Source organism: Myxine glutinosa, chromosome 2 (assembly GCF_964187855.1).
Source record: "Myxine glutinosa chromosome 2, kmMyxGlut1.1, whole genome shotgun sequence".
NCBI lineage: Eukaryota > Metazoa > Chordata > Myxini > Myxiniformes > Myxinidae > Myxine > Myxine glutinosa.
The window spans coordinates 11,916,855-11,944,837 of NC_136262.1; the positions used below are offsets into that span (position 1 = coordinate 11,916,855).

The 27,983-nt window shown below is 44.2% G+C and overlaps 1 protein-coding gene across 1 annotated transcript in view; it reads right to left on the minus strand.

Moving 5' to 3' along the window:
* Positions 1-27,983, minus strand: part of LOC137422039 (5-oxoprolinase) — a 149,360-nt gene that overhangs the window by 42,305 nt on the left and 79,072 nt on the right. Inside the window, exons 7-12 of the mRNA XM_078772561.1 lie at positions 17,489-17,601; positions 17,227-17,378; positions 14,499-14,659; positions 14,230-14,331; positions 4,183-4,357; positions 1,129-1,313 (exon numbers count right to left, since the gene is read on the minus strand). Of these exons, the coding sequence (XP_078628687.1) occupies positions 1,129-1,313; positions 4,183-4,357; positions 14,230-14,331; positions 14,499-14,659; positions 17,227-17,378; positions 17,489-17,601 (888 nt within the window). The remainder of the gene's footprint in view (positions 1-1,128; positions 1,314-4,182; positions 4,358-14,229; positions 14,332-14,498; positions 14,660-17,226; positions 17,379-17,488; positions 17,602-27,983) is intronic.

Consider the following 27,983-nt stretch of genomic DNA (forward strand, 5'->3'; position numbering starts at 1 on the left):
AAATACAATTGTGAACAGACTTAACTTCGAAAAACGTGGAGACCGTGTGGAGCTTCGAAAATCCCTCCCACCGTCTCCGAGATCTCGCGAGATCGAGATCGAGAATTCACCCCAGATCCACTTTTTTAAAATACCGACTTCTTTCCTGGAAGTCCTAGCAGTGTCCATGTTTTTTTTTTTTACCTGTCCCACACCCCCCCCCCCCCCTTCCCATGCCTCCTGCCCCCCAAGCCCTCTCCCTCCCACAGATCTCCCTGCTCTCAAATGTTGTACTTGTGTGCTTCCCTCTCTCTCCCCATCTTGTCTCCCGCTCCCTTTATCATATGTTTTATGTGTCAGTTTGTCTTTTTGTGATCAATGTTAGCTCTTAGACGAGCCTCGATCTTGTATACAAAAAAAAAATAAAAAAAATATCGTTTTGCAATACATGTCCCCTACGGATGCGAGGGAGTCCAAAAGTCCAAAAAGTCCAAAAAGGGAGCAACTCTGTGAAAGATTGATGAAACGCCCTGAAACTTGAGCTTGTTCTGTAACTTGTCATAATAAAACCATGTACCAAGTTTACGTTGAATATGTTAGAGGGTAAGGGCGGAAAGTCTGAAAAACCACAGGTGAGACGGGTGGATGGACGGACAGATGGAGAGCAAACCTATAATCCCCTCCGGTGAAACTAGTAGGGAACCAATAAGGAGTACAGCATCACCAACCGGAAAGTGGAATGTTTTAGGCCCCCATGATGACGACTATTTTAACCCAGGTTAAATTTGCACATTCAAGAAATGACCTAGGGCCCTAGAGGTATGCACACTGACCTCTAAACTGGATAACAAGGGCTTGAATCCAGGCCCAGCTATAAACTGTCATCCCGGTGTTTTACAGGCAGGACGATTCATCAATGTGTGTGCCGTTCTTCTGATGGACGTTAAACTGGGAATGATTCCTGGGATTCCGAATTCCGAATGACTGGGATTCCGAATCCCATCTGCAGTCATTAGTTGGTGGACATTAACGATCCCTCAATGAAGAAGAATTATTTATTGCTAAAGAAATTGATGGGGCTCAGGACAGGAAAACGTTCAACTTATGAATGTAAAGTTGTGTTTGCTGCATGATTTTGAGAAAACTCACCTGGATATGACCCATGTACGCTTGCACGACTTCAAGTGTATATTCCCCAATAAGTTCAGTCACCAGCTGGATGCCCTTGTGGTTGGCAGCAACTTGAGCGCGCAAATCAGCCAAGTTGTCCTGCAGGCGGCGAGTACCACTGTTTCCAGATTGTAAACCAGGAGCCAGCAGAGCTTCAATAACAGCTGCACAAAGACCATGGCGAAGATTAAATTGTGTCAGCATCCTGATGTTGAGTCCCGTCAAAGGTAAAGTCCCGAGGTCTTAAACCTCGAATCATGAGGTCTCGGGTCTCAAGTAACGAGTTCTGAGCCTTGAGTCATGAAACCTAGAGTATGAGCGCAACTCAGTCATGAGGTGGAAACAATAAACAACAACAAAAATCTACAATCCTGCAAGACATTTCAAATACAAGACATCCATACCATTTTAATAAAATGGTTGTCAGGAAATTGCACATCTTTATTTAATCGTATATGTAAATTGAATTTTATATCTAATTAGATTGACGTCTCAGAGGCGAGAACACGACCAGAGATGCAAAGTCTGTCTGGAGGCATGAGAGTTTGTAAAAAGAAAAATACCTTGAAAATATAGTAGTTTTTGTGATCATGGAATCTGGAAACGCCGGAATGTGAACTCTGAAAAATTAACATCGGTTTTTATATACAAGATCAAGGCTCATGGATGAGCGAGGTAATAGGGGCGTAAAAAGGCAACGCACTGGCAGTGGGGCAATGGGGACAAAATTGGGCACAAGAGAGTCAATGAACAAACAGGAAAAGAGGAGAGAGAGGAAGAGGAGGAAACACATCTGTAAGAGGGTTGGGTTAACTCTATTAGATGATGACAGAAAGGATTGTGGGTAGATATGGGGTTCAGATGACTGAAACAGAAGTGCACCATTTGCTTGAAGCCTTGGAGGGAGAGTGAAATTGACAGGAGTTCCACAAACGGGAGAAAAGAGGAATACAGGAGTGGGGGTGTGCAGAAATCCCAGATTTTGGAAGCTTGACTAGGGGGTGGTTATAGGAACAACACGTGCATCATCCTGGAGGAGCTGGGGGATGATGGTCTGAGGTGTGAGAGAGCGGAGGGAAATCCAAATGGAGCAAAGTCGATTAGAAAGAACCTCAATAATGACACGTTGTTGTCCTCCAAATTTAAAGAATATTTAAAAAAATCTGATAACTGGCAGAACTGAGGATCAACAGGGATCAAGACAAAATCTTGGAGAGAAGAGAGACTTCAGCGAGGCTTGGAGGTATGCTTGCACATTGAGCAGTTGGAATAATTAAACTTTATAAGGGCAGCGTGGAAAAAATTCCAACACTGCTCCCCGACCCTCCAACACAACACAATTACCCCTCAACACTGCTCCCCTACCGTCCCCCTCCACCTCGGGATTCCTTCTAGTTACCCTGTGCTCGCGAAGCAAAAAGCAGGGTTAGGCATTCGGTTGCGTATGTACGTGTGGCATACGTGTCTGTATTTAAAAAATTCATTTTCTCGGCAACCGTTGGTCCGATTGACAAAATTTTACCATGGGAGCACCTCCGCCTGTAGAAATTTTGAATGACTTTCTAAGCTAAATCTCTTAAAATTTTATTCCTCTCATAATAAATGTCAATTTTTACAGCATAGTCCGTAGGGCAATGCCATCTGGAACAGCGTTTGCCTGTCAGCCCGGTGTATATATGTATACTATGTATATGTATGTATGTATGTCCCTTCTGCTAGCATTTTGCAGGTTTATTGCCTTTAAAATTCGTTTTCTCTGCAACTGTTGTCCTGATGGACATTGAATTTTGACGATAGGAGCACCTCCTCCTGTAGAAATTGTAAATGATAATTATGACGTCATAGGTCACGTGGTACAGGCGCCATCATGGAAAAACCGAAAAACGTTGCACTTCCGTCTCCAAAACTGCTCCATGGAAAAAAATTGAAACGTGGCTCATTGTAAAGAACTCCGCATGGGAAGTAAGTGTTGTTGACGATAACATCATTGGTGCCTTAATTATGACATCATAATTCTACAGGGACGACGCTTGGTCTGATCAGTTTGAAATTTCTTGAGCGTGATCTACACAACAATTATATTAGAGAATATAAATTTATGATGTCATCGCTCACGTGGTCTAGCAGCCATATTGGATCAAAGAAAAAAAACAACCTTCAAAAACAGAAGAGTTGGCTCGCACCAAGTTGACTGCACAGGGTAAGTATTCCATGAATACCATATAGTTTGTATTTAGCAAAGTAAAACAAAGTAAACCTATTTTACTTCATATCATCATCAATCTTTTTTCGTCAATCATATTGAAAACTAGAAATTTGACGCAAATGCCTCCACCCACATGAGATGTCAGCACACTGTTATGTTTGATCTCAATTAAAGAGAGATATCAGAGAGGACAGAGAGGACAGAGGACAGAGATAGAGATAGAGACAGAGAGAGACACAGATATACAGATAGAGATCGAGATAGACAGAGACAAAGAGAGAGTAGAAGAGAGTAGAAGAGAAAACATCAGATGCTTCTAAACTCGTCATGCTCTGAAAAATGATTTTCAAAACATGACCTTTGACCTGTTGAACCCAAAATTGAATCAGTTAATCTTTGTTTCACAGTCAATACTTGTGCCAGGTTAGGTTGAAATGCCTTCTGTGGTTCACACGTTGTTGTGGTAACAACGATTTTCAATTAAAAAGTCACATGACCATGGACCTTCGTTTTGAACCCAAACTCGAATCAGGTGATCTTTACATCATAGTACATACTTGCACCACGTTTGGTCAAAATCCCTTGAGTACGTCATAAGTTATCATGGTAACGGAAATCTGCTATGCACGCACAGAAACGCACAGCTGGACGGACAACCTGAAAACATAATACCTATGGCTATTCCTTCAGCTGTAGAAGCATTAATAATGAGTAATAACTCATATCTACCAAAACAAGTACAGTCGACCTCGAGCTGGAAATGGCAATCTATAATGTTCGAGAATTTGCACATTCTGGAGGTCAACAGCTTTTCCCATTTAACTAACCTTTCTCCTGGAACTCCCCATCCTGGACAACCTTGAAGGAGATGAAGACTGCTCCTTCCTGATCTAAGGCTGTAGAATGAGGAGGCATCGAGCCAGGTGTGATTCCACCAATGTCCGCATGATGTCCACGGTTAGCAACAAAGAATACTGGCCACTCAGAACCGGCTGCAAACACCTACAGATGAGGAACACAGAGTAAACACAAGATGAACATACTTACATTTTGTAGCTGTCATTGATCGAGTCAAGCATGTACTCACAATTTGGGATGACAAACATCAAATGCTGACATCATTATTATAAGTACAGCATTTTAAGGCGTCTGCATTGCAGATTATTATGAAGCATCACCATAGTAGTTCAGTGACAACACAGGACAACACAACACAGACACTGCACAGATATATATATATAGATATATACCGATGTGTACCCCGGTTTAGAATAGGTACACCGTATCCCTGCATGTCGTAAGAGGCGACTAAAAGGGTTGGCGTCAGGAAGGGCATCCGGCCATAAAAACATTGCCTCAAAAAGAGAACCATGACAATTACAACGAGATATGGGCAGGGTACAGCCCGAAGTACCCCGTGGGGGACCCCACTCCCTCTCGTCAAAACTCAAGGTGGGGAACCCGATCGAAGCAAGGGTGGAAATCACTCCATTTATGACGACGAAAGTCTGATGCCCGATGTGGAGATCGGTTTCTGAGGTTTGGGAAGTGGCATGTAGGGACAATGACAGGGAGATCAGGAGAAGTGGTGGAAGTATTGGTCAGAAGAAGAGTGGACATATGTTGTGTGCAGGAGACAAGATGGAAGGGAAGTGGTGTGAGAATGGTGAAGGGTAGGCAGGGACAGAAATACAAGTTTGTGTGGCAAGGGTGCCTGGAGGGCATGAATGGTGTTGGTGTCCTGTTTTCTGAGGAGTTTGTAGACAGTGTGGTGAGTGTGACGAGAGTGAGTGATAGGTTGATGATGGTGAAAATGATGATTGGAAAGCTCTTGGTGAACGTCATCTCGGGATACGCTCCGCAGGTTGGTCGGAGCGATGAAGAGAAGGACTAGTTCTGGTGTGCAATAGAGAAGCTGATGGAAAACCTGAAAGATAAGGAAGTTGTTGTGGTAGGAGGAGACCTAAATGGACATGTGGGAAGGAGTATGGATGGTTTTGAGGGAGTTCATGGGGGTTACGGATATGGTGTGAGAAATGGAGAAGGTGAAAGGATTTTGGAGTTTGCTGATGGAGCTGATTTGTTGATTTGTAATACTCAGTTCCAGAAAGAGGATAATAAGCTTGTTACATACACGTCAGGTGGGTCGACGACAACCGTTGACTACCTGATGGTGCGTAGGCGAGATAGGGGGCACCTCCAGGACACAAAGGTGATCCCAGGGGAGGAGGCTGTTTCACAGCACCACTTGGTTGTCTGCGACATAAGGTTGAAAGGTGCGAGGAGAGCTCGGCGGTTGAAGTACCAACCGAGAATGAAGGTGTGGATGTTGAAAGAGGTGACAGTGACGGAGGCATTAAAAGAGAGGCTGAGTATGGTAGAGGCTGATGTGGTTGAGCTTGAAAGTGGTTGGATGTCAATGAAAGAAAGTCTGTTGGGAGCCGTTGGTGACGTATGTGGATGGACAAAAGGACCACCGAGGCACTGGGAAACATGGTGGTGGGATGATGAAGTTGGAAAGAAGATTTACGAGAAGAGGAAGAAGGTCAAGGAGTGGCAGAAGGCGAAGGGTACGGGGGCAAAAAAGGAAGAGCATGAAAGTTATAAGGCAGCCAAGAAGGCTGCAAAGATAGAGGTAGCAAAGGCGCAGGAGGCATGTTGGAAAATGTTCAGAGAACGCTTGGATTTGGAAGAGGGTCAGAGAGCGGTATTCAGGATGGCAAAGCAGATAGCGAAAGAGAGGTGTGATGTGATGGGGGTGAGTTGCTTGAACGATGAAGTGGGACAAATCGTTGTGGACCCAGATGGAATTAAAGGAAGATGGAAAAGATATATGGAAATGCTGTTGAATGCAGAGAATGATGTGGGATGGCAACATAGAGAGGAACCCAGTTTTAGGACCAGCAGAGAAGATAACCGAGAAGGAAGTTGAGGAAGTGATAAAAGCAATGAAGAGTGGAAAAGCGGGAGGGCCGACGGGAGTTGTGGGAGATATGTTGAAGGCAGCAGGAAGTTGGGGTGTGAAGAGAATGACAGAGATCTGCAATCTGGTGGTGAAAGAAGGCCGCATTCCAGTGAATTGGGAACTGAGTACCCTCGTCCCTCTATACAAGGGGAAAGGTGACCCTCTGGACTGTGGCTCGTATCGAGCGATAAAGTTATTGGAGCATGGAATGAAGGTATTGGAAAGGTTGTTGGAGAGGCGGATAAGAAAGAAAGTGAAGATTGACAAAATGCAGTTTGGATTTATGCCAGGAAGAGGAACGACAGACGCGCTTTTTATTGTGAGGCAGTTGCAGGAGAAGTACATGGAGAAGAGGAAGAAGTTGTTTCTTGGGTTTGTTGATCTGGACAAAGCATTCGAAAGGGTTCCACATGAAGTAGTGACATGGGCATTGAGGAAGTTAGGAGTGGAGGAATGGTTGATCAGAGTAGTGATGGCAATGTACAAAAGAGCACGCACAGCTGTAAGGACGAAGGACGGGAACAGTGGTGAGTCTGAGGTGAAGGTGGGAGTGCATCAGGGGTCGGTAGGAAGGTAGCTGTGATGGGGGTGGTGGCTCGGAACGTAAAGGAGGGTTTACCGTGGGAGTTGTTGTATGCAGATGATCTGGTGTCGATTGCAGAAAGTATGGATGGACTGAAGGAGAAGATGAACAAGTGGAAGGAATGTATGGAGACAAAAGGTCTGAAGGTGAATAACGGAAAAACAAAGGTGATGGCCAGTGGTAAAGCATGTGGTGAGGTGGAAAGAACTGGGAAGTGGCCATGTGCTATGTGCAGGAAGGGTGTCGGAGTGAACTCAATTCAATGTACAATGTGCGCTGAGTGGGTTCATAAAAAAATGCAGTGGTGTGAGAGGGTCATTAACCAGTGTGGCAGCTACATTCAAGTGTAAGGTGTGCACAGAGGGAGCTGCAGATGGAGGAAATGTTGAGTTGGATCTTGGAGACGGCGTGAAGCTGGAAGGTGTGAAAACATTTTGTTACCTAGGAGACATGCTGAATGGAGAAGGTGGATCAGACTCGGCAACGGTTGCTCGAGTGAGATGTGCATGGAAGAAGTTTCGGGAACTGAGTGGCATGCTGATGATGAGGGGAGTGTCGTTGAAGCTGAAGGGAAAGGTGTATGCTGCATGTGTGAGAAGTGTTATGATTTATGGGAGCGAGACATGGGTAATGAACGTAGAGCAGCAACGAAGGGTGGAAATGGTGGAAATGCGAATGGTTCGGTGGATGTGTGGAGCATCGTTGAGAGAGAGGAAGCCAAATGATGAATTGCGAAAGATGATGGGAATAGAGCCTGTGATGGATGCTGTGAAGAGAAACAGTTTGAGATGGTTTGGTCATGTGTTGAGGAAGGATGAAAGTGACTGGTTGAGAAGAGCGATGGAAATGAATGTGGAAGGAAGTAGAGGATGGGGAAGACCGAGAAAGACTTGGCTAAAGATGGTCGAAGAAGAAATGCGGGCCAGGGGGTTAACAAGGGGAGATGCAGAAAATTGGGCAAAATGGAGAAGATTGTCATGGGGACTGCAAGGCGAACCCCCGCTCTCGCAGGGAAAATGGCCTTTTAAAATGCCTGTTGTTGTTCTGTTGTTGTTTGTGTTGTGTTGTCCTGTGTTGTCACTGAACTACTCCCTCAAACTTTTGTGAAATCGTACCAAACTTCTGGTATGCACCTATCTCGCCCGTCGGTATGTTAGGGGGGGAGGGGGGGGGGGAGTTTTTTTTTCAACTTTAATTGTTTATAAAATGTAATATCACGTATATTACAAATACATTTGTGCATTATGATTATTTCAGTTATGATTGGTGTAAACCATAGAAAAACAGCAACTCAGGTTCAGTCATTTATCTATACATCTACATATCTGGGCAGTGTCTGTTGTCACTGAACTACTCCCTGAAACTTTTGTTTCCATGGTTGTGGTGTTTTCAATAACGTGGTGGTGGTTTGGAATCATGTGGTGGTGAGGTATTTTGAATTGTGGTGGTGAGGTGTTTTTAATTTCGTGTTTCGTGGCTGTGAGGTGTTTTTAATTTCGTGTTTCGTGGCTGTGAGGTGTTTTTATTACGTGTTTCGTGGCTGTGAGGTGTTTTTATTACGTGCTTTATGGCTGTGAGGTGTTTTTATTCCGTGTTTTATGGCTGTGAGGTGTTTTTAATTTCGTGGCTGAGGTGTTTTTAATTTCGTGTTTCGTGCTGTGAGGTGTTTTTAATTTCGTGTTTCGTGGCTGTGAGGTTTTTAATTTCGTGGCTGTGAGGTGTTTTTAATTTCGTGGTGGTGAGGTGTTTATAATTACGTGTTTCGTGGCTGTGAGGTGTTTTTAATTTCGTGGTGGTGAGGTATTTTCAATTACTTGGTGGTGAGGTAAAGTATTTAACACACAACACAACACAACAACACAACAACAACTCAGGTACAGTCATTAGCCTCAGCTAAAATAAGCTCGCTCCTCAGTAACAACGCGTGGTGAGGCGAGCGAGCGTGCCAAGCCAAGCTGGTCTATATACAGGGTCCGTCAGGGAGGTGTGACGATTTTCAGAAAACTCGTACACAGTTATTTTTAGTCGAATTTCAATTTTTATTTTTTTTAAAGACTACATATATAATGCCATTTAATACACTGTAACAAAGACATTTTAAAAATGTAATTCATGTTTGAAAAATGACATCATCTAAATGGCGGCCGTTCTTGTCCAAGCATTCTTGCAGACGCGTGGAAAAGTTCCAGCATTTCTCAGCACAGCAGCATCCCTCAGCAGTTCCAGCATTCTTTCTGCGAACGTAAACCGCCGTACGAAATCATTCTGCTGCAGTTCTTGAACCACCATGATTTTGTACGCGTGATAATGAAGGTCCAAGTGCAAAATTCGACGAACTGATCTGTCTGACATCCGTAGAGCGCGAGCGTGCCGTTCCGCTGACCGACGAGGGCTGGCCTCCACAGCTTGTCGAACCCTTTCGATGTTTTCCGGGGTCCTAACGGTTCGATCACCTCCCCGAGCTGCTCCCGGCCTCACAGATCCAGTTGTCCTGAAGTTTTTTACCCACTTCAATATTGTGTTTCGAGACGGAACGGCGCCACGTCGACCAACATTGAAGTGAGTACGAAATCTGCGCCGTGTAAGCACCACCAAACTACCCGTTTGAATAAACGTCTCAACAACAAAGACGCGATGTTCAATCGTCCACAGCTCCATGGCTACTGAAATGGCACCTAACAACGAGTAACCAACAGCCATCACGCATGTGCTAGACCCCCCACTTGCATTGTTATAACCAATTCAAACATGAATTACATTTTTAAAATGTCTTTGTTACAGTGTATTACATGGCATTATACAGGGTCCGTCAGGGAGGTGTGACGATTTTCAGAAAACACGTACACAGTTATTTTTTAGTCGAATTTCAATTTTTTTTTTTTAAAGACTACATATATAATGGATGAAAGTGAAAAGAAGGATGAAAGTGACTGGTTGAGAAGAGTGATGCAAATGAATGTAGATGGAAGTAGAGGACGGGGAAGACCGAGAAAGTCTTGGTTAAAGATGGTGGAAGAAGAAACACATGACCAAACCATCTCAACCTGTTCCTCTTCACAGCATCAATCACAGGCTCTATTCCCATCATCTTTCGCAATTCATCATTTGTCTTCCTCTCTCAATGATACTCCGCACATCCGTCGAACCATTCGCATTTCCACCCTTTCCAACCTTCGTTGCTGCTCTACGTTCATTACCCACGTCTCGCTCCCATATATCATAACACTTCTCACAAATGCAGCATACACCTTTCCCTTCAGCTTCAACGACACTCCCCTCATCATCAGCACGCCACTCAGTTCCCGAAACTTCTTCCATGCACATCTCACTCTTGCAACCGTTGCCGAGTCTGATCCACCTTCTCCATTCAGCATGTCTCCGAGGTAGCAAAATGTTTTCACACCTTCCAGCTTCACGCCGTCTCCAAGATCCAACTCAACATTTCCTCCATCTGCAGCTCGCTTTGTGCACACCTTGCATTTGAATGTAGCTGCCACACTGGTTAATGACCCTCTCAGACCACTACATTTTTGATGAACCCACTCAGCGCACATTGTACATTGAATGGAGTTCACTCCGAGACCCTTCCTACACACAGCACAGGGCCACTTCCCAGTTCTTTCCACCTCACCACATGCTTTACCACTTGCCATCACCTTCGTCTTTCCGATATTCTTTATTTATTTTTTTGTATACTGAATCGAGGCTCGTGAAAGAGCTAACATTTACTTCACAAACAAATCAACCAGACAAACAAAACACACAAAAAGAGGGAGCGGAAAACAAGATGGGGAGAGAAGGGGAAGCACACAAACACAACATTTGAGAGCAGGGAGATGTGTGGAAGGGAGAGGGCTTGGGGCGAGGAGGCATGGGAGGGGGGGGGGGGGGGGATGGAGGGAGAACCTTCAGCACCTTCAGACCTTTTGTCTCCATACATTCCTTCCACTAGTTCATCTTTTCCTTCAGTCCATCCATACTTTCTGCAATCAACACCAGATCATCTGCATACGACAACTCCCACGGTAAACCCTCCTTTATGTTCTGAGCCAGCACCTCCATCACAGCTACAAATAGTAGTGGACTTAGTACCGACCCCTGATGCACTCCCACCTTCACCTCAAACTCACCACTGTTCCCGTCCTTCGTCCTTACAGCTGTGCGCGCTCTTTTGTACATTGCCATCACTACTCTGATCAACCATTCCTCCACTCCTAACTTCCTCAATGTCCATGTCAATACTTTGCGTGGAACCCTATCGAATGCTTTCTCCAGATCAACAAACCCAAGAAACAACTTCTTCCTCTTCTCCATGTACTTCTCCTGCAACTGCCTCACAATGAAAAGCGCGTCTGTCATTCCAATTCCTGGCATAAATCCAAACTGCATTTCGTCGATCTTCACTTTCTTCCTCATCCTCCTCTCCAACACCCTTTCCAATACCATCATTCCATGCTCCAATAACTTTATCGCTCGGTACGAGCCACACTCCAGAGGGTCACCTTTCCCCTTGTATAGGGGAACGAAGGTACTCAGTTCCCAATCCACTGGAATGCAAAGGGACTGGAAATTTGTTTCGCGGCTTCTATTGGACGAAATTGGCTGCAAATCTATAAGTAAATGCTTTGTACGTCGAGGTAATATGTTCCAAATTTCAGCAACATCTATTTCCACATTCTTGAGTTTTATTCAGAAAACCCTTGAATCCACTCTGGTGTCTGTCAGTCCGTCCGTCCGTCCGTCCGTCCGCAATGTGTTGCCGCTCATATCTCAAAGGCTATACATTGAAACCAGCTGAAACTTGGAATATACATCGGCCAATATATCAAATTAATGTTTTTAGAAACAAATTCCACCTAAGTGCCATAGTTTTTGCTTAGCTCAAGGGGGCGAACCCCAAAAAGTTGGACATAGAAAGGTTTGACTCCGGTAGTAATCAATGTAGAATGAAGTTGCGTGCCGAGAGAATGAAAAGGCACAAAAAGAATGGTGGCAATTTTTTTTTTCTTGGTCCAGGATTGGATTGATACCGTATTTCATGACGAGCAATGGGAGAGATGGTTTACAGTATCGGACAGGACCACCATACAGATCGTGGAAAATAGGATGTTTTTTTTAATTCGTGAAATTTAATTGATGTATGTGATGTCTCCATGTATTTTTTCATCCGTCATTGTGACGGCCACACTTGTAGTGGCCATAGATAATGAAGGACATTCTTGGGGAAAATGCCAGGGGCATAGAAAAGGCCCCTTTATATGGTATGTAGCAAACTATAGAAAAGAAGAGACGTTCCAAAGCTTGTGGAAAATGCCTGACGATAGAAAATAAGGGACATTCAAAAAAAATCTCGTGTGCATGCTGCACATGCTGTACCTTGTGTTCTTAGGAGGAACCAAGTAATGCTCCAGAAGAAGTTCATATAAAGGGTGCCCTACATAGTCACATGAAAAAGTAAGTACACCCGATGTAAAGTTTTGACTTTTTCAACATATTTCAACATACAGCTATTTGATCTTCATTTCAACAATATTGATAGATAACGGTGATATAATATAACAAATATCATGAAACATTTTCATTTTGTAGTCCACTGTATAATTTAAATAAACATAAATGCAAATTTCACATGTGGAAAAAGTAAGTACACCACCACATTTATCACTACTTCAAATACCTAAAATTTGAATCAGGTGCACCAGCTCAGGTGCAAATGATTAGAACATCGTTGGAGAGGATCTTGGAGGAACCTGTCTTACTTAAACCTCAAACATTTCGTTTGGCATGCTCTTTGTTGTTGAAGTGTGCAGCGCCACCATGCCTAGATCAAAAGAGCTCTCTGAGGCCTTCAGAAAGAAGGTTATAGATGCCTACGATTCTGAGAAGGGATTTTAAAAGATCTCCAAACAATTTGAAATCAATCATTCGACTGTCCGGAAGATCATCTACAAGTGGAGAAGATTCCAAACAACTGCCAACTTGCTCAGGCCAGGCCGCCCCAGCCAGTTCAGCCCGAGAGCAGACAGCAAGATGCTGAAAGAAGTCTCTAAGAACCCCAGAATGTCATCACGGGACCTACAGGTAGCTCTTGCCACTGTTGTTGTCAAAGTGCACGAGTCTACCATTAGAAAGAGGCTGCACAAATTTGATCTATATGGGAGGTGTGCCAGGAAGAAACCTTTGCTGTCCAGAAAGAACATCAGGGCAAGACTAAAGTTTGCCAATGAACACCTAGGCAAAGACCAGCACTTCTGGAACAATGTGCTCTGGACAGATGAGTCAAAGGTAGAGCTATTTGGCCACAGTACCAGAAGACATGTTTGGCGAAAACCAAAGACAGCATTTGACCAGAAGAACCTGATACCAACTATCAAGCATGGTGGTGGAAATATTATGGTTTGGGGCAGCTTTGCTGCATCAGGGCCTGGGAAGCTCACCATCATAGAATCCACTATGAATTCTTCATTGTACCAGAGGGTGCTTGAGGATAATGTGCGGCCATCTGTCGGAAAGTTGAAGCTCAACCGAAGGTAGACCTTGCAACATGCCATTGACCCTAAACATACCAGTAAATCCACCAAGGAATGGCTGAAAAGAAAGAAATGGAGGGTTCTGGAATGGCCAAGTCAAAGCCCGGATCTAAATCCCATCGAGATGTTGTGGGGGTATTTGAAACGAGCTGTGCATGCAAGAAACCCCTCAAACATCGCACAGCTGAAAGAATTCTGCATGGAGGAGTGGGAAAAAATGTCTCCAGGTCGGTGTCAGAGACTGGTAGACAGTTATAAGAAACGCCTACTTGAGGTTGTTTCTGCCAAAGGGGGCAAAACCACCTATTCGAGCCAAGGGTGTACTTACTTTTTCCACATGCAAAATTTGCATTTATGTTTATTTAAATTATACAATGGACTACAAAATGTAAATGTTTCATGATATTTGTTATATTATATCACCTTTATCTGTCAATATTGTTGAAATGAAGATCAAATAGCTGTATGTTGAAATATGTTGAAAAAGTCAAAACTTTACATGGGGTGTACTTACTTTTTCACGTGACTGTATATCGGTTAAAATATATTTACTTCATGCAGCAGCTGCATTGCAGCTGTATGAATGAAATTGGCACCCCTTTGCCTGTGAAGTACCGATAAGAGTTTTTATTGGAATCAACAATCAATCCCAGATGAGAGATTCAAACATAAGAGCACCGTTGCATCATTCAATGAGAACCCATAAGCCTTATATCAGACAAAGAATCAAAAATATAATTAAGAAATACAGAAAGCCAGAAAGGCAGAGACTCGGTAACGGTCAATCCGGTCTTACAGGTGTAATGACGGTCAAGTCTGGCAGATGGCTACCCCCAGCACATGGGTGGTTGCTTAATATGACATCACCATTCTTCAGGTTTTCACCCAGTGCCTTTGTCTAGAAAAAAAGAATTGACGACAACAGTTGCACTTCAAACAAACTGCAGATGTGATTACAACTATGAATAATTTCATGGTGTTCCCATCTGATACAGTATGAAATGGGGGGGAGAGGTGGGGAGGGTGTGGGGGAGAGGAAGAAAAAAAAGGGAATGCACAAGAAACCTGGAATTGAACAGTCTCCTGCATGGCTCCCAGGTGGACCGGGATGTGAGGGGCATTAGACACCAGGCCACCATCAGGCCCAAACAATGCACAGGAAAAGTCCAATCGCTCCTTGATGTTGGTGGAGATGGCTGTGCGCTGAAGAACGCGTCCCATTTGCTCTACAATCGACGAAACCACAGCATCATCCATATATAAAAGACTAGTCTGCCTTATTCACCTGTATAAATTATAGGCGATTTAATGGTAAACACAGGTGAATGCAATTTAGTTTAACCAATGGTTTTCGCTCATTTACTTCAAATGTCAGGAAAGATTATTTAATCTTCATTTTTTTTTGAGAAGCAACCATAACACAACAGGTACTACACAGGTACTACGGATGGTAAAAATTTGTAACCAAACACCCAATAAAGTTCAAGCCAGTACTTTGTCTCAAGGATCTTTTTTTTTAACCAAGATGCCATCTCAGATTGTGTTAGGCTGCATTGAAATAGCCTTCATACGAAAATACGCAAATTTGTGTGACTGTATGACCGTGATACATTAAACCTATGGTTGTTTGTCCGTGCTCTATCCTTATAAAATGCCAAGCATCAAGCAAGGCAGCAGCAGGTACCATTTTTTAAGTCTATGGTACGACAACATTGACACTACCAAGTCTGGAAAAGATCTATGTAGTCCTACTACATTAAATAAGGCATGTACAGTGCAGAGCTCAGAGACAGGATTGTGTGGAGACACAGGTCTGGGGAAGCCTACAAAAAAATATCTCTGCTGCATTGAAGGCTCCCAAGAGCACAGTGGCCTCCATAATTCTTAAATACAAGAAGTTTGGAACAACCAGGACTCTTCCTAGAGCTGGCCGCCCGGCCAAACTGAGCAATCGGGGAAGAAGGGCCTTGGTAAGAGAGGTGACCAAGAACCCGATGGTCACTCTGGCTAAGCTCCAGATATCCTGTGTGGAGATGGGAGAAACTTCCAGAAGGACAACCATCACTGCAATACTCCACCGATCTGGACTTTATGGCAGAGTGGCCAGACGGAAGCCTCTCCTCAGTGAAAGCCACATGAAAGCCCGCTTGGAGTTTGCAAAAAAGCACCTAAAAGACTCTCAGACCATGAGAAACAAGATTCTGTGGTCTGATGAAACCAAGATTGAACTGTTTGGCCTCAATTCTAAACGTCATGTCTGGAGGAAACCAGGCACCGCTCATCACCTGCCCAATACCATCCCAACGGTGAAGCATGGTGGTGGCAGCATCATGCTGTGGGGGTGTTTTTCAGCAGCAGGGACTGGGGGACTGGTCAGGGTTGAGGGAACAATGAACGGAGCAAAGTACAGAGATATCCTTATTGAAAACCTGAAACAGAGCGCTCAGGACCTCAGACTGGGCCGAAGGTTCACCTTCCAAGAGGACAATGACCCTAAGCACACAGCCAAGACAACGCAGGAGTGGCTTAGGGCCAACTCTGTGAAGGTCCTTGAGTGGCCCAGCCAGAGCACTGACTCAAACCCAATCCAACATCTCTGGAGAGACCTGAAAATGGCTGTCCACCGACGGTCCCCATCCAACCTGACACAGCTTGAGAGGATCTGCAGAGAAGAATGGCAGAAAATCCCCAAATCCAGGTGTGCAAAGCTTGTCGCGTTATACCCAAGAAGACTCGAGGCTGTAATCGCTGCCAAGGTGCTTCAACTAAGTACTGAGTTAAGGGTCTGAATACTTTTGTCAATGTGATATTTCAGTTTTTTATTTTTAATAAATTTGCAAAACTTTCTAAAATCCTGTTTTCTCTGTCATTATGGGGTATTGAGTGGAGATTGATGAGGGGAAAAATGAATTTAAACGATTTCAGCATGAGGCTGCAACATAACAAAATTTGAAAAAAGTGAAGGGGTCTGAATACTTTCTGAATGCACTATATGTGTCGTTTTTGGTCACCCCTCTCAATGGTGATTGATGAGTCACTTAAAATTTTTTAAAATTCCCATGTCCGGATCCGGATCTTCAGCAAAAGTGAATCTGTTCGTTCTTGTTAAACACCCAACTTGACAACCTCATTTCATCCAAATCCGTCGATAACCGTTTGAGATATCCTGCTCACACAGACAGACAAACAAACAGACAGACAGACATCGATGAAAACATAACCTGCGTCCACCTCAGGTGACAGAGGTAATCAACTCCCTAGCTATAAAACAATAAAGTGTGTTCCTTTTTAATAACATGCCATTCCCTTGAAAATCTAGACAATTCCAAAGTGAGCAAACGCTCACCATGCTATACTTCACAGACCCTGAAATGAGTCTCCAGCAATTTAACAATCTACCAATTTACCAGTCTCAGTGGTGTAATGGATGGAGCGTCCTTTCTGAGTTTGGGAGGTCAGTAGCTTTAACATGTCATACTAACATGTCATACTTTGTCATGCTTTGTCATACGAAAGACTTTTAAAAGTGGTACGTGCAGCTTCCTTGCCACTTAGAATTTTAGAAGTATATCTTGGTATGACTAAACATCCGCTTTTCTTTTTAAACTTTTGAACTAACACTCAAGAAAGGAGTCGTCGTGGCATTTCGATAAAGTTGCTTGGAATACAGCAACAAACATTTTGTTTGCTTCAGTTGGAATTTAGGAAAATTTAAACATCATTCTCATTGCTGCGGTTTTCGAGTGACGGTTGGCAAAATGCATTTCCTGTTTTATTGTGTTGCTCAAATTACCTGCAATGCTCATGAAACGGTGAGAGAAGATCGAGAGCTGAATGGGGTCCAGAAAGGTGCTGACATTTGCTCGCTTGGCATTGCCCACTAAGATGCGTACATCTCCCAGCTCCGTAACTGTTGCAGTGCAGTCAGGTTCAACCAAGATGGTACTACAAAAGAGGTGCAACATTTTCTGTACATCTTAAAGTTATGAAACCGTTTAAAAGACAGTTGTATTGGATTAGTTTGTGCAAAGGCAGCTTCGTGGTATGACAAGCACCTGTTCCTGTCGATAATCATCGCAGGGCCAGGGATTGTGTGATCGCATGAGAGTTCCTCAAGAAGGTATACGTTTGTGTCCAAGTATCCATTCTCGAAATAGCAACTGGTCACCTGTAAAGAAAGACAGAAATCAGACGCAAAACATTCACACATGAAAAAGGTACAGTCAACCTTCCAACGGCTATTGATGACAATGCACCAGACCTCTTGTAATGCGTCGGATGGAAAGGTAGTTACACAAGTAAGCCCATACGCTTTACAGAGCATTTGGGTGCTCACCACAAGCCGTGAATATTTCCATGTCTGACAAGTAACCCGAGACAGGTTGCCACTCCATTGCATGTTGCTAAAAGTTAGGGAAGGAATTCGCGATTTTTCCAGGAATCTGGTAAGTGCTGCTTTTTTGTTGTTGTTGTTTTTAATACATGGTCAAGGCTTCCTTGCTTAACGCTTGGCATTTATAAAGGATAGAGCACGGACAAACCCTCCTGCATGGAAGTTCCTTGTAAGGGACTATACATTATACGAGTAATAAGACAACTCTGTTCATGGAAAGATATCACAAGTGGAACATGTCTTTCAATCCTGACAAATCTCACACTCTTACTATGTCTCTCCGAAAAGACCGACTGGACAACCCTCCCATCTACTTTCTGAACAATCCTCTCCAAGAAGTTCTGTCACTCAAGCTTTTGGGTCTCACTATCTGCCATGATCTTTCCTGGGAAAACCACATTTCCAATCTGGCCTCCAAAGCCAGTCGCCGACTGGGCATCCTCCGTCGTGCGAAGTCCTTCCTTGGCACACCTGAGCTCCTCACCACATACAAGGCTTTCATCCGCAGCTCAATGGAATACTGTTCTCCCCTCTGGGCCGGTGCTCCTGCCTCACACCTAGCTCGTCTTCATACTGTTGAAACCAAAGCTTTCAGAATCATTGGAATCTTCCGCGATGAAGCTAACTCCGAGGGCCTTTCACTCACTTGCTCACCGCAGGTAGGTAGGTGGTCTTTCTGTCTTCTACCGACTCCTATCTGGCCTAGCTCCCCCAACTCTATCTTTGCTCTGTCCCCCAAATATTCATACAGGTCGCACAAGATCTGCCAGTAACACTCTTCTGGTGAAATTGCCAAAATCAAGACTCTCTGCTTGCCTTCACTCATTCATTCCTCTTTTCTCCCGCCTCTGGAACAAACTACCTCACTCTCTTCAATCCCACTCCTCCCTCCAGGTCTTTAAAACAGCTGTTCACCACCATCTCTTGTCTTCCCCCATCCAAAACCTTGGTCTCCTCTACCCCAGTGAATTCACCCCAGATCCACCTTTTTTTTTTTTTATCCCGACTTCTTTCTTGCCTGGAAGTTCTGGCAGTGTCCATGTGTTTTATACCTCCCCCCCCCCCTCTGCCTTCCCATGCCTCCTCCCCCCCCCCCCAAGCCTTCCCATACCTCCTTCCCCCCCCACCACCCCCACAAGCCTTCCCATACCTCCTTCCCCCCCACCCTCCAGCCCCCCCCCCAAGTCCTCTCCCCCCCCCACAGATCTTCCGTTGTCCCTGTTCTCTGCTGTTGTACTTGTGGGCTTCCCTCTCTCTCCCCATCTTGTCTCCCGCTCCCTTTATTGTATGTTTTGTGTGTCCCTTTGCCTTTTTTGTGATTGATGTTAGCTCTTTCATGAGCCTCGATCTTGTATACAAAATGACACCATGACATATTTAATGTCCACCAACAAATGACACCTGAAGGGGCACCCAGCTCAAAGTGCCTCCAGAGAATGGCAATACTCTGTCTACAAAATACTTGGGTGACAGTTGTAATCGGATCAGTAAATCAAACTTACAACAGACAGTATAAAAGGTGAATACAATACCTCTGAGCCATCCTGTCAGCCCAATTTGAGGGGAAGAGGAGAGGAGTGTGGGGGTGGGGAGGAAATGGAAAGAGCAGGTCTTTGGAAGATCAGGTAAAGAAAATTATTACATGACAGACTACCTTTCCCTAAAATAAAATAAAAAGTATTTGCAGCCACTCAATGAGGTTACCCAACCTCTCCGGGTTACATCACTGTTTCAGAAAAACATGTCCAACAGAGACAAAAAAGAAAAGACATGAACTTCCCAAAAAAGTGGTGCAAGACCATGCTGGATAACGGTTGAATGAGAAAACCATATGGAATAAGAAAAGGAAACAACGGAGTTTATATATATTTCGTTGTACATATATATCTATTATTTATTTTGTTATTATATATTTGTTGCCTTTGGAAGGCCATTCCAATGCCCTCTAGGGTCACCAGGTGGATTTGATCATTTGTACTTCCTGTACAAAAGGTGTCAATTGCAAACGAGTAGTACCGAGGAAGTTTGACTAAAGTCCAAAACGCATTTCAATGCTGAAGGTCAATATTCCATTGAACATACGTTTTGACTGCTCATCATCATAATGCATGAAAAAGTTGAAGTGTTGTCCATGGAGTAAAAACGAAGAAGAAGCCTAATTCAGAATAATTGGGGTAAGGTAATACTAAAGTGTAAGTATTAATTATTTCACTTCCAAATAGCGGCACTGCTTGAAGAATGAGCAAACACCACGTGTGTTAAAGACACCATTAGCACAAATTTCAACTAGAACAGCACTCTGACGTCACAACATCATTAAACATACTTGTACCAAGTTTGATTTAAATTCCCTCTGCTGCTTCCAAGTATCGCATTTTAACCTGACATGACCTCTGACCTCTTGATGCCATAATCCAATCAGTTCATCTTTGCATCATATATACTTGAATCATATCTGTAATTTGGTGCTCCAACCTAATGAGGGAACGTCATGACGTCATCGCCACGCATGTCCGCATCATAATAACTCATACTCATATAATCTCAACTCCATATACATATAACATACAACATATAATAATAATGACTCATATATACTTTTAGCAAGTTTGTTAAAAATTCCATCACTGGTTCACAAGTTAATCCGGTAACATAATTTTTAGCTGTGTCGCAGACGCTGCTAATAGAGTGCCCTCTGCTGTTGTTGTTGCTCTTCTTGTTCTTCTTCTTCTTGTTCTTCTTGTTCTTCTTGTTCTTGCAGAGAAGACAAAACCTCAAAGCTCCACCCATTCTGGGAACCATAGCTCCACCCATTTTGGGAGAGGCTTCATATAAACAAATATCCACCATTTTATTAACTCGCATAGCTTTGAGGCCTGTTTTGTAGGCCCGTGGTGTCTTCCTCTCTCTCACACAGTTTTATTTCAAATCAAATTCGATATATCATTTCATTTTTCACAGTCACTAACATAGTTTTAGACTCGGTTGAAAAAAAACGGGAAGAAAATCCGATGAAAGTTGCCCTTTATAGAACGAAATGAATTCTCAAAGGCCTGTAACTTCAAGTCCATTGAGATATATTTTTTTTAAATCGCGGCATGGCCAGTCATACACCGCCCGAAATAACAGACGGGAAAATGCCGAGATATATTAAAAGTTCGTCCATTTGATGACAATCGTCACGATGAAATATTTAATTTATACGTCGTCACAATAATGTGGAGAGAGGAGCATAGCTTCGTTCACGTGTCGCCACACACGGGAAATTGCCGAGATATATTGTTTTAAACTTGCGGCATGGTCAGTCATACACCGCCTGAAATAACAGACGGGAAAATGCCGAGATATATTCAAAATTCGTCGCCACACACGGGAAATTGCCGAGATATATTTTCACTTTGCACAAAAATAACATCAGGTAATCGAATCAATAGGAATGTCCTGTGCCTATAACATCGACGTTATAGGCACAGCTGCATCTAGGCATTGTGTAACATCGACACGGCTTTTGTTTTAATTAAAACTTTTTGTACTTGTTTTTACTGAGGATGACCTCTGACCTCTTGATGCCATAATTCAATCAGTTCATCCTTGCATCATATATACTTATAGCAAGTTTGTTAAAAATTCCATCACTGGTTCACAAGTTAATCCGGTAACATAATTTTTTTACTGAGGATGACCTCTGACCTCTTGATGCCATCATTCAATCAGTTCATCCTTGCTATATATATAGTTATAGCAAGTTTGTTAAAAATTCCATCACTGGTTCAAAAGTTAGTCCGGTAACATAATTATTTTTACTGAGGATGACCTCTGACCTTTGACCTTGCGACCCCAAAATTTAATCAGTTCATCTTTCATCATTATACATACCTGTACCAAGTTTGACTTAGATCCCTTCAGCCATTCTTAAGTTGTCACGATAACAAAATAATTGTAACCTAACATGACCTCTGACCTTTGACCTCGACTCCAAAATCGAATCACTTCATCTTTGCATCATGATATATAATTATACCAAGCTTGGTAATAATAATAATAATAATAATAATAATGCATTTATTTTATATAGCGCTTTTCAGGAAGCCCAAAGACGCTTTGACAGAGTGCAAAACATAACGCATAGCAAAACATAAAGACAATTGCAAAAAAAGAAGAATCAATAGGGAAATATTCAAAGCACAAAGGAGGGAGAAGGAGAGGAGATAGTCAGGGGTTAGATGCTGTGGGTTAAATGTTGAATGCAGTGTTGAACAGGTGGGTCTTGAGTGATGTTTTGAATGTGGTGAGTGAGGAGGAGTCTCTGATGGTGTGAGGTAGCGAGTTCCAGAGGGTGGGAGCAGCGATGGAGAAGGCCCTGTCCCCCCAGGATCTAAATTTGGTCCGGATGGGGGGGGTCAGGAGGTTGGTACCAGCAGAGCGGAGGTTGCGGGTGGGAGTGTGTCTGGAGAGGAGGTCAGCCAGGTAGGATGGGGCCAGGTTATGGAGGGCTTTGTAGGTCAAGAGGAGGATTTTGTACTGGATTCTCTGGGAGATGGGGAGCCAGTGAAGCTTGTAAAGGACGGGGGTGATGTGGTCACGGGTCCGGGAATGGGTGAGTAGACGGGCAGCGGAGTTCTGAATGTATTGGAGTTTATTGGTGATTGTTGAGGGTGAACCATAAAGGAGGCTATTGCAGTAGTCCAGACGGGAAGTGATGAAGGCGTGGATGAGGGTTTCTGCAGCCACAGAGGAGAGGGATGGACGGAGACGGGCGATGTTTTTCAGGTGGAAGAAGGCTGTCTTTGTGATCTGTTTAGTGTATTTGTCGAAGGAGAGGGTTTGGTCAAAGATGATGCCAAGATTCCGGATGTGAGGGGAGGTGGACACTGGGAAACCGTCGATGTTGAGGGCAAAGTTATGGGTGGACTTGGTGAGCGTTTTTGGGCCAATGATGATTATTTCAGATTTATCACAGTTAAGTTTGAGGAAGTTGATTTGAAGCCAGGATTTTATTTCAGTGATGCAGTTTGTCAGGATAGAGTGGGTGGCGGTGGAGATGGACTTGGTGGAGATGAAAAGCTGGATGTCATCGGCGAAGCAGTGGAATTGGAGACCATGACGGCGGATTAAGTGACCGAGGGGGGACAGGTAAAGGATAAAGAGGAGGGGGCCAAGAACTGAACCTTGGGGGACACCTTGGGGGAGGGGAGCAGTGGGGGATTTGCAGTTATTGATGGAGATGAACTGACGTCTGTCAGAGAGGTATGATTTAATCCAAGAGAGGGCAGTGCCGGTAATGTTAAAGGTGGTTTCAAGTCGGGTGAGGAGGATGGTGTGATCGATGGTGTCAAAGGCAGCGCTGAGGTCGAGGAGGATGAGAATGTTGAGGTTGCCAGCATCAGAGGAGAGGAGAAGGTCGTTGGTGATTTTGAGGAGAGCAGTTTCAGTACTGTGGTTGGACCGGAATCCGGATTGGAATGTTTCATACAGGTTATTGGCAGAGAGGTGATGCTTGAGTTGAGTGGCTACAGCGCGTTCCAAAACCTTTGACAGAAAGGGTAGGTTGGAGATGGGTCTGAAGTTATTTAGGGTGTCAGGGTTTAGTCCAGGTTTTTTCAGAATGGGGGTAACAGCAGCAATTTTGAGGGATGGTGGGACGATGCCTGTAGACAGGGAGGAGTTTATTGTTGCAATGATAAGTGGAGAAAGAGCAGGAAGGGAGGCCTTGACAAAGCTGGAGGGGATGGGGTCAAGAGTGCAGGTGGCAGTTTTCATTCCGATGAGGAGTTCAGAGAGGTCAGTAGGGGAGACTGGGGAGAATTGAGACAGGGGATGGCAGGATAAGGGGGGGCAGGTGGTTTGAGGGGGAGCGGGTGCGGCGGTGGTCAAGCTGTTGTAGATGTTTTCAATTTTGCGTTGGAAGAATGAAAGGAAGGAGATGCAGTTGTCTATTGTGAATGACTGGGTGGTGGTGTTCAGGGGGCTGAGGAGTTTGTTTATTGTAGAGAAGAGTGCTTTTGGGTTTCCGGAGCCAGAGTGGATAATTTGAGAGTAGTAGGCGGAGCGGGCGCGGGAGAGGGCATCTTTATAGTGTTGTATGTGGTCCTTGTAGGCCTGGGAGTGAACTGTGAGACCTGTTTTATTGCGGAGTCTTTCAAGTTGGCGAGCACGAGTTTTCATTAGGCGGAGCTCAGGGGTAAACCAGGGAGCAGAATGGGTGAAAGAAACTGTTTTGGTTTTTATAGGCGCAATTTGGTCAAGGCAGGAAGAGAGAGTGTGGTTGTAGTAGTCAGTGAGGTCAGAAGGGGTGTGGAGGTCAACGAAGGGAGAAGTGGACATTTTTTCAGAGAGGGTCGATGAGAATGAGGCAGGTGAAAAAGCGTTTAGCTTACGGAAGTTGATAGTGCGATAATGCCTTGGTGCTGGGGTGGGGATGTTGATGGTCAGAGTGATGGCTAGGTGGTCAGAGAGAGTGAGGTCGGAGCCAGAGAGATGGTGCAAAATTAGTCCAGTAGAGCAGACAAGGTCCAAAATGTGACCACGGTTATGGGTAGGAAAGTTGACATGTTGAGTGAGGTTAAAGCAGGTGAGTAAATCAGTGAAGTCAGTGGTTAGCGTGGAGTCAGTGGAGTCCATGTGGATATTGAAATCACCAAGGAGGAGGATTGAGGGGGAGAGGGAACATAGCTGGGTCAGAAAGTAGGAGAAGTCAGACAGGAATGATGGGTGTGGTTTGGGAGGGCGGTAGACAACAGCCATGACTGACTGTGTGTGACCAGAGAGTTTAAAAGCCAGGTGTTCAAATGATGGAGCAGATGAGATGGAGATGAGGTTGGTCTTGATGTCTTGTCGGTGAATAACGGCAATTCCACCACCTCGGCCCTCCGAGCGTGGTTTATTGATGTAAGAATATCCATTGGGTGTGGTGAGGTTGAGCGTGTAGTAGTCCAGTGGTTGTTGCCAGGTCTCAGTGAGACAGAGAAAGTCCAGTTTATTTTCCAGGATGTAGTCGTTCAGGATGAGGCATTTGTTGTTGAGGGACCGGGTATTGAACAGGGTGAGCTTGATGTTGTTTTGTACGGCGGGTATGAATCCAGGTGATTTGGCCAGGGTTCGCAGACAGGAGGTGCGATTTTGTGCGTTGTTGTGACCAGGTGTGTTGGGACGATGAGTGGGAGTGCGCTGAGCCGACCAGAGGATGGGGATGGAGTGACCTGATTGTAAATAAACAAACTTACGACCGGAGCCACGGTGAATGTACCTGGGTCGACGCAGGAGTCCATTCGATCTGATTGCAGAGATGCATGATGGGGTGGAGCGGGTTTTAAGCAGGAGAAGCCTTGCGGCAGAGTACCGCAGAGCCATGCCAGCAGGAGCGAAGGCAAAGCGAGCACGCGGCCAAGGGTGAGGAGGCGAAACAATCGACACAACCAACGGGAGTGGGCCCGAGGAAACAGCGATGGAGCCGAGCAGGTGAAGCCCGGAGCAGCAGAGCAGAGCCGGGACCGCGCAGAGGAAGACTCAATGGCCATAAATCCGCCACGACCACCAGGAAAGCAAGACACGGACAATGGTCCAGTCAGAGAAGCGGCGAGCAAACGACGCCAGCGTCCTCTCACGACCGGACCGGAAAACGGAAGTTTGGTTCAAAGTTATCGTTCAAAGTTCAAAGGTTCAAAGGTAAAAATCACATGACTGGTTCAAAGTTAGCTTGGTAACAGGATTATAAATCAAAGCGGGATTTATCAAAGCGGAACAGCTCATTATAAATACCTGCACCAAGTTTGACTTGTATCCTTCCAGCCGTTATCGTGGTAACGAAAAACTATCAGGAATGGACGGACGGACAGCTGGGTGAACAACCGAAAACACAATGCGCCTTCGGCGACTTCGTTGGTGTAGGCATAAAAAAAAATACAAAAAGTTATTTTTCCTTTTGTATAAGTTTCCAAAAAGAAAATTAATTTCCTTCTGTGGTGAGGAATGGTACGCTTCCACACCAAATATGTATGTATTTTTGCTTGAACTCTGGATTGCAAATACTTAGCCAAGTTTCAAATTAACCTGAAGTCAAAATTCACTCTTGGAGGTCAACAGGATTGACCTTTTGTGAAGATATTCGATGAAGACATGCACACCAAGTACACATTCCCTACCGTCGTCAAATTGCTCCATACAGTTGACTCTTGATAATTGCAATTCAACCATTCGAATATGGTCCTATCTGGATTATTCTGACCATGTTAAATATTGCAAATTCCAAATAACCCCAATGAGTTGGAGCTATCACATATACGGTATAGTGTGATATAAATAAACCGTGTATTTGGGTATGGTACTTTACCAGACATTGGGCTACACTTGAAGCTTCCAGGAACTCAGAATGATAATTGACAAACGTTTCGGATGGAGATCCTTTCCTTATGTCACTTTATTGCACACTCATTTGGTCGGAGTCAACTTTGAGCCTCCGGTAACTCTTGACGAATACTAGAACGCCACTCGGTAGAGCACATACCTCCGCCACTCCGCCAGGCTGAACACTATGTTTTGTATCCACTGATAGGCCGGATCTGAATTCGGACCTGAACCAAAATCTAATCGGCTTGTTCTCATCACCTAACCAACTCATCCACCAAGTTTAGTCATTACTTGTCCATAACTTTTAAAAATATCATCTTGTATAATCACTTTTCACCCGATCTCTCAATTGTGAAGAATCACTAAAAAATTAAACAATTCTCATATCCGAATCCATGTTCAGATCTTCACCAAAATCGAATCGATTCGTCCTGGTCAAACACACAACCTCTCCACAAAATTTGTCGAAATCCATCCATAACAACTTTTTGAGGTATCCTGCTATGTATCGGTTTTGGCCTGATCACTCAATGGTGAAGAATCACTTAAGAATTCTACTAGCTGGATCCGAATCCGAATCTTCACCAAAATCGAATCATTCCTTCTATGTCACTTACACTACCTCTCTGCCAAATTTCGTTTGAATCCGTCCACAACTTTTTGAGATATTTTGTTCATAGACAGACAAACAAACAAAGACAGGGGTGAAAACATAACTTCCATCCACCTTCGGTGGCGGAGGTAATGAATATACAAGCATAATTTAAACAGGATACGTAAATAATTTCCACTAATTAGAACGATATCTGAAACGTATCTGTTCAAACTATTATCAGTGAACTGTATTCAAGTGTCAGATGAATTAAATCCACAGAATAGCAAATTACATTATTTTTTAAACTCAATGTTGCCATCTGCAGATTAAACGTTCTTACTGTTGTTACGGATTTGTCACTTCCGTTGTTGTGGTTTTCATCCACTGTAAACATTTTTGATTCCATGTACTATTATTGTTGTCATTTGAGGGAAATAGGGATTACTATTTCCAGAAGGTAAAAAAGTTAATGTTTTAAAAGAAACAGGAAACCGGATGACGAAGAGGAAGAGGAGGAAAAGAAGGCGGAGCGAGTGAGTTCGACAAGAAAGCCGAGCTGCTTTGAGGTCTGAGCGAACGTTGACGAACGGAGGTCACTAGCGAACTTCGGGTTTCCCGGGAAAGGGATTCTTGCGACAGAGTGGTTATCGCTGTGACAGATCAACCTGCGTGTCAGGTTTTTGCGGTGGATTCTGAAGAGAATCATCAGAGTGCAGTTATGCCTCGAGAACGGGCCGTCGGCCATTTTGAATCGCGCAGGACTTGCGCTTCGCTCAAGGTTTCATCTCGCTTCGACCATTTTCACCGCATTCAGACGTCGATCTGGTGTGTGTGTGTGTGTGTAACCGTGGCTTTTGAGTGGAAAATCTGCGTGTCGCCGATTTGGAAGCCGTGAAACGTCCATACCCGAGGGTGTGATTTCCCACTTGCCTGGAGGGCGCCTTTGGATTTCCCAGTCGCCTTGAGGGCGCCTTTGCGCAGCTTTGGCAGTGGGACTGTAACTGCCAACCCAATGGGATTCTGGTCTCGATTGGACATCGTTCTGACAATCGCTGGAGCGGATCGACTTTGGCTTGAAACCGGAATCAACTTTGGCTTGAAGCCGGGGATTAGAGCCATTGGGAATGTTCTTCTTTTCGCTCACTTGGAGCACAGTGAGTTATATTGTATGAACCTGATGGTAACAATTGGTGGCTTGGTGGCAATTGGTGTGGCT